General features: G+C 30.7%; 1 protein-coding gene across 1 annotated transcript; it reads right to left on the reverse strand.

Moving 5' to 3' along the window:
- Nucleotides 1–94: 94 nt before the first annotated feature.
- On the reverse strand, nucleotides 95–2,174 carry LOC149476139 (fibrohexamerin-like). Its single transcript, XM_089712062.1, has 5 exons — nucleotides 2,085–2,174; nucleotides 1,497–1,716; nucleotides 1,051–1,187; nucleotides 577–687; nucleotides 95–351 (listed from the first exon to the last, which is right to left on the reverse strand). Exons 1-5 carry the CDS (start codon nucleotides 2,134–2,136, stop codon nucleotides 215–217), a joined length of 657 nt encoding a protein of 218 aa, XP_089568188.1. The 5' UTR covers nucleotides 2,137–2,174; the 3' UTR covers nucleotides 95–214.
- Nucleotides 2,175–7,953: the final 5,779 nt, after the last annotated feature.

The raw sequence follows: 7,953 nt of genomic DNA on the forward strand, positions 1-7,953 counted from the left end.
AAATATGTATGAAAATATACATGTTTGACCTAACATGGAGAAGTGGGTGAAACACAGGGTAAAAAAAAGACAATTGTATCAAAATACACTTTATTTTTCTATACATTTTACATAATTAAACACTGCCAAAAATACACATTTTTAATTTAAATTTAAAAGTATAATAAAAAATGTAACCAATCGTCAAACAAGGCTGGACATATAAAATTTATTATTAATTGCATCCAAAGTCACAAATAAGGGAATTGATATACAACAGCATAAGTTGTTTCGATCTGAAGTAAAAGGTTTCTCTTTCGAAAATATTCAGTAACGCGTAGTCTCTTGATAAGAAGTTAGCTGTTTGAACGTCTGGAAAAGCAAAGAAAATATCGTTAAGTACATTTTACATAAACATACCTCGTCATAAAATGTAACCATTTGCAACATGCAAGGAGAATTTCATAAAATTCAGAAAAATATTTAATTTTAAATATTTTTCACATTTGTGTATGTATTTATTTTGAAATGACTACTTACTTGTAGTAAAATAGATATTATTCATAGATTACAAAATTTATTACGAAAAAAACTTACCATTAGGGTTTATTTCAAAAATAGGTAATGCTGTGACATCCGCGAAGGCATACGCTGAGCATGCATCCATAGCGTTGGCATGGGGAATGTTCATCGTTACACGGATCATTGCTAAAAGAGAAAATAATAAGTACTGAATTAAGACCCTGAATTCAGACAGGCATTCTGGCGTCGATTCCATTTGACAAAATTTATCGAGCTCAAACTCGCACACACTGAAAATAAGATTATGAATCACAATGATTATGATTTGCATTAAAAATATGTTTTTTGGTATTCCGGTAGCGTGGGGCCTGAGAGTTGAAATTTTTTAATTTTATTTTCATTTGTATATCTATAATAGTTCTGTGGACATAATTAACAACCAATGACGAAGATGCATAATATTGGTTTCATTCGCAGGTTTCATTATTTCTACATAAAAAAGGATTTTATTTTCCAAAACTATAACTTCTTTCTAGTTTTTCTACTTACGGTATGTTCCTTTATAAGCATAATTGAAAAATGTATCTTCTTGTAAGGAGTAATGTTGGATTAGAGTCCTCGTCGACTCGAACTGTAGGAAGGGACAGTCGATGGCCAGCACTAGTGTGTCAGATTGGAGGTTATAGCTAGAAAATATAATTTTATTTACTTAAGTAATAACTTAAGTAAAAAAGTTAATGTGTTGAGAGTGAAAATTGAAAAAGTATAGTAATTTAAGTACTTGTGAAAATGAATGAAAAATTTATAATTTAAAATTTATTAAGATGCGTTTTAAACCTGTTAAACGGATTTTCATTTCAAAAAGTAAAATTAATATCTAAATAATTTTATGGACATGACTTAAAGATCGCATCAAGCACCATTTTAAAAAAAAATTGGTCATTTCTTATTATTAATTAAAATGCTGTATCATCCTGTTTGTTCAAAATACTTACAAGAATTCCGATGTTCTACAATTATTGTGGTTTCGAATTTTCAAGTTAACATCAATATAAGACGCATTAAAGTATGGTGTGTCAAAAGCGAATCTTGGAATGGTGTATTCAGCGGGAATCGAACCCCGGACGTTGGGGTTACATTTGGAGTTAGAAGCCAAGTTCTCGCGTAGACAGTGCGTGTGGGAGTAGTGACATGGACGCACTATGTTTGATGGTACTGTAAGAAATTACATAATATAGAAATAGCCAGAAATGCCAAAAAAGCCAGATCATTTTATCAAATTCACAGGAACAATTTTAACCAAGCATTATAAATGTAGGTAGTTTTGCTATAGGTATTTGGGTAGAGGTTCTTTTTCAGCATATTATGTAACAAAAACACTATTTCCTATACCTTAAGAGTAAATAGGAAGGTAAGTATTAGAATTAGTCCGTAGTTTCAAAGGTAAGATTGCCAGATGATTGGATTGACCTGAGTTTGATCTCAGCTAGAGAACAGAAAAATCATGAAATCTCACTTATGTAACAAGGTTTTTTTTTTCTTATTGATCAATGAAATAGAAATAAAACATCTGCAACTCTTACCAGCATAACACGTAGCAAGAATTGCTAGTACGATAAAACTTCGCACCAACATGTTGGCACGACTTCTTTCCCGGGTTTCCAATGAAAACTGCAAATGTCGAACAAACAAAAACAATAAAATAGATAATTTCATTAAAATCTATTGTTTTCTAGAAACTCAGTGACGCCTATTTGTACAGTTGGGAAAATTAAACGCGTATTCATATTGTTATTGTAATTTATTATATTATGGTAAGGATAAATTGTATAGATTTTGATACAATATCTACGTATATATTTTACAAATATTGGTCTAGTTTGAATTTAATTTAGTGACGTGCATATTTCCGGATTAGGGTTTGATGGTAAATTGAACATAAGTATAAGTTCAATTAAGCCGAGTATAAATACGACAAAATAATATCGTTAAGGTAGCTTTAAAATATGTACCTACCAACTTATAAATCTATGTAAGTATTTCCTTTTGTACCCTTTGAATTTCACATTGGTTGGAGCGAATTTGAAACTGAGGTTTACATTAAAATCTGTTCAGCAGCTTTTGCGGTCGCTGTCTTCTTTAGGAACTTTACGAGTAGTTTTAGATTTACATTTTAAAAAATTGTGTGCGTGTACTAGAGTACACACGTAAGAAGTGAAACTTCTTTATGACCTTATTTTTCAAAAAATAATTTACTATATGCAACTTTACAGAAATACGTCGAATCACGCGTGGTAGGGATAAGAAAAAGTTGGCGCGTAACGGAAAAATGTCACGCGTAGGTAAAATTTTTTTCCAACCCCGATAAAGAAGTTTCACTTCAATATTCCTTCAATAAGTAAATAGGTAGTAAATTCATATATAGCTAACCTTAACTATTGAAATAGGTGTTCTTAATTTCCAAATTAATCGCATTTATTATAACGTGGTTTTAGAGAATTCTTATGGAATTTTTCATAATATGGTTTTACTGGAAATTGAAATATACAATTAGGTATTTAATTAGTCACATATTGACTTGGTAAATATTATTGATAATGATATGATTCACGAAAAAATTCAGTTAAGTATTTTATGTAATTAGTCATCAGTTTACACTTTGTTAGGAGTAAGAAAATTTTATTTTTGCAGTCAAACCTACTGAAAAAGTAATTTTCACAGGTAATTTTACTTCAATTATAGGTAACTAGCGGTCCGCCCTGGCTTCGCCCGTGGTACATATTTCGCAATAAAAGGTAGCCTATGTTCTTTCTCAGGGTCAGGATTATCTGTGCCAGATTTCATCAAAATCGGTCCAGTAGTTTATGCGTGAAAACCATACATACATACAAACCTTTCCTCTTTATAATATTAGTATAGATTAGGATTTTAAGCGACTGTAACGGTTTTAAAAGTTATTTATTAAATTTCAATAAGATGTGTAAATTTGTTGTGTTGAATTGAATTTAAAGATTTGTCTATGTAAATATTTTTTAGATAATATTATGGATACTCTAACGTTGATTGGAGTATGAGTTATTTTGTACTAAATTATTTGCTTTTTGTAAGATAGGCTTTATGCTAAGTTTTAGCCTTGCGTCAATTTGAAAAAAGTATGAATATAACTTATTCTGAATTTCATTGATTTTTTTTGAGAAACTTTTTTATATTATTCTCATAAACGTATTAGGTAGGTATATAGGTATTATTTAATATGAATGGCGTAGGAATAAACCTCAAAAAGATACCAAGCATAGGGGTTATTCATAAAATAAATAAAACACAACTTGACTTAAAAATCGTTTTATTCATAACTATCGTACATTAATAATTATATAATAATATTAATCGGTTTAATTAAATACAGTTAAGGATATTTGACACAGTAGCACACTCAACAAGCGAACAATAAATGCAATCAATATATAACTTGTAATATTCACAACAATACAAAGAACAAAATTACAACGTAATTTTTACAATCCCATCATTTCACATAACGCATACAATCGCTTATCAACCAACAATACAATCCCAAACAACTTTCGACCAATCAACGAAATTACAACGTAATTTTTACAATCCCATCAAACAACAATACAGTCGAATTACAATCCCATCATGTAAGGGGCATCCATAAATTACGTGAGTTGTTTAAGGGGGAGGGGTACGAGTCAATCTCATATAATCTTACGTTGGGAGTTGGTTTCGGCAAAATCACGCAATTTTTATACAGAAAATTAAAAATGCACTACGTAACTTATGGACGCCCCCTCAAGTACAATTATTTGTCCAATCGTTTCAAATAAAATTACAACATAATTTATACAAACATGTCAAATATAATAATTATATTCTGGTGATTATAATATTATTATAAATACCAGAATATGATTATTTCACAATAAAACACCGATTTTCGGACATAATTCACAAATAACGTACAACGTTGTTTATATTACAAATTATATAACATTATTTTTCGTTCCATGGAACGTATCTGTCATTTTTAACGGTAAAAAAACAGGATTTATTACAGGATACGTTACAAGGAATCGTAAACAGATTTCAATAGATATAAAAATATAAGACTAACTGGGTGTTAAAATAAAGAAAACCCTGGTATAGTTTTAATCTAGTAAAAAAAATCATATATATTTGGTTAGGACCTTTTTATTATGACTATATCATTGTTTTTTTTTAAACTACATATTGAAAGATATATCGATAAATGAAAAATGAAATGAATTAAGATTTTTAAGTAATCGAAGAACAAAGATAAAATAAAAAGATTAATACTAAAAGCAAATAGAAAAGAAAAATTCACACATACGCAATTAGCCGTTTTACAAATTCATAATAAACATTGAATTTTGAATCATATGACTATAATTATAGTCGAAAGATCAATGTAACCGAAATTTCGACCATATTGACAAATTTTTTTGAAGTAAAACTTCTTTAGGCGCGTTGAGAGTAAAATTTCAGGGTCGCGTCATGGCAATACCGTCACGTCATGCCTTGAATCTTGCCAAAGAAGTTTCACTTCTGTCACGTGTGCTCGGCACACACACTTCTTTATTAGAAGGTTGCTTACTTGAAAATCAAAATTATTGATGTTTTTTTTCGAAAATAAATTCTAATTCAATGAAATAAAGTTGAAAATGCATCAAAACTACAAACTATTATAGCAAAATAAATAATTGAGATTCTCGCGTATATATATTGAAATCTGTCTTACAAAGTTTATTTTGGGAACACTGCAAATCGTTTATAGCACTGTCTCTTTCACTCTAATGTTGATAAAACTTTGGTAGACAGAGACAGCTATATGAAATGAATTTTCTCGTATTATATTGCTAAATGGAGTTTTTAACATGACAATAACGTCTATTTTATATATAGATTTAAGAATAAAATAAACAAATAATTATATTTTTATTCAAAAATTTATTTATTAATTTTATTGGAGTTTCTATTAATTAGGATATTATTTAAAAACGATTTGCAGTGTTTCCAAAATAAAATTAGAAATACACAAAGAAAAGAAATTAGTTACTAACATTAAAGCATTTAATGGGGGTAGAATTAAAAAAATGGTTAATAATAAAAAAGGAAAATTTAACTGTCACTATTTATTATTTTCACTAAAATTCTTAAGAAAATTGTGAATTTTACATCTAACTTGTAAAGGGAGTTGGTAATATAAGTAAAATTTGAAAAAAGGGGGGGGGGGTAAGAACGCACCTAAACTAACTTTTATATCAAACATTCGGTATTGGCTAACAACAAATGAACTTTAGTTGTAATTTAAAAAGATAACATTGCAATACATAAAGTTTTTTTAAAGTATTTAAAATACTCAACGAATGAAGAAAATATATAATATTGGCAAATAATATACCTTTTTTAACTATAGTGAGGAAGAAATATTTTTACCAGATGATTACAAAGCCCATTTGCTATTAAACCAATGTTTTATATACCATGTATAAAAACGACAATTTCACACTGCATAAGCACGAATACCTTCAAAACTGCTCAATTTATAATGATGAATTTTAAGTCATCTTTACCCCTAACATTTTAATAACTGCAAGTTAAACAAAAACCTAGCACATTGCAAATAACTATTTCTTAGACGAAGACTTGAGAAAACGGTCAATCCAAGATTTCATTCAAGTCAGTGATGACTCAGCGTAATGAAAAATATAAAATAATGTACATATTAAAATGAAAACGTAATCTAAGATTGTTGCAGTCCATTCGCGAAACGTGAAACCTATATCTATCTCTGTCTATCATGATTAAATGTATAAAAATGTAATGTGTCTATTTCTTTTTTGCATTTTAAATCAATCTTAGATTACGTATTGACGACCTTATTTATACATATATAACAAGACTAAACGCGGCTGTAGTTCGACTGAAATCTATTTACATGTATCATTGTTTTTTTGTGGCAAAAAGGGGCTATGTAATGGGTATTTAAGTGTGTCCAAATGGTCAAAATGTGTGTCCATTTCGGACACTCATGTGCGCTGAGTGTGTCCAAATACAGCCGCGTGTAGTCAACTACGAGTATTATACAATGCGATGCGTATAACTTTTTCATTTGGCAAAGGCACAGTTTTTTCCCGACGCCGTGTGATACGAAATAAGCGTGATAGACTAACATCGATGGGGGATGGAACCCCTAACGGAACCCCTTGTAGATAAACATTCGGTTACACGACCCCTGAACAAGAAGCTTCGGTAACGTGACCCCTTTTACAATAACTTTCGGTTACGCAACCTAACTTTAATTAACGAAACTCGAAATAGTTTGATTACGCAACAACTTATTCAATTGTGTTCGGTCAGCTGACCCCTTTTACAATAAAGTTCGTTAACGCGACCCCTTGTACAATAAGATTCGTTTACTCGACCCCTTTTTGATCAAGATTGATCACGTTTACAGTAACCCCGTTTACACTAAAGTAAGGTAACGCGAACCAGTGGCGGTACGTTCATACAAGCCGAAAAGCCCGGCTTGCCTTAGAAATTCGCTACGAGATAGGAAAATAACCAAATTCACGTTTGAATATTCGCGCGCAATGAGCAGTTCATAATTTGCTCCGAAATTCAATGAAAACTCACCTACAATATAATATATAATACGCCTAGCATAAAACAATGACGAATTCGAGTAAACTTTTAATTTCATCCTTCTTCCTATCAGAATAAGGTCGTACCTTTTATTTTGACGTTACAATCTAAATTGGATGGATTATAACATGTAGTTGTCTCGCTTGCACGCGTGGGCTTTTACCGGGCTTTGCGCTCATCTCTTCTAACGTATGAAATTTCGTCTAAGTAGCTACATACCTAGCCATAGAATTCTATAGCAATCTGTATGAAAAATAAAGCCACGATAAAGCCCGGCTTTAACAGTGTGAAGATAGTTACGATTGCGCGAACGAACGTCGTGAATATTATTGTTATTAGGTATAGTTTGTTTGAGCGGGTGATTATATCGGTGTAATTTAGGTTATGTTTTTCGAATTTTATGATAAAATGAGTGTCGCGACAGCAGATTGTGTTGTAAATTGTGATGGTTTGCTTTGTGCTCAGCGGGGGAACCGGGAAAGGTAAAATCATTAAACTTTACTGAAAAACATCAATTAATTTCTTCATAAAAACCAACTTCCGATTTGTGCATTACCCAAACAGCTAGTAAGTCACATAAACGAAATTTTAATTAAAATATGTTTACGAATTAATCGATTTCATGAATAAGAATTGCTTAGAAGCCCCAGCTGTTGAAACTTGCACATTTGGTACTTGGTAGTTATGATTTCTGCTAGTAGGTATAAGGTAGTTCTTCCACGGAGCGTGCTTTCTCATCGTTAAATCGAATTCATAGGTACGTAT

Source organism: Colias philodice, chromosome 28 (assembly GCF_061535455.1).
Source record: "Colias philodice isolate Cphi_HAF_F1 chromosome 28, ilColPhil1 Martin Lab GWU primary, whole genome shotgun sequence".
NCBI lineage: Eukaryota > Metazoa > Arthropoda > Insecta > Lepidoptera > Pieridae > Colias > Colias philodice.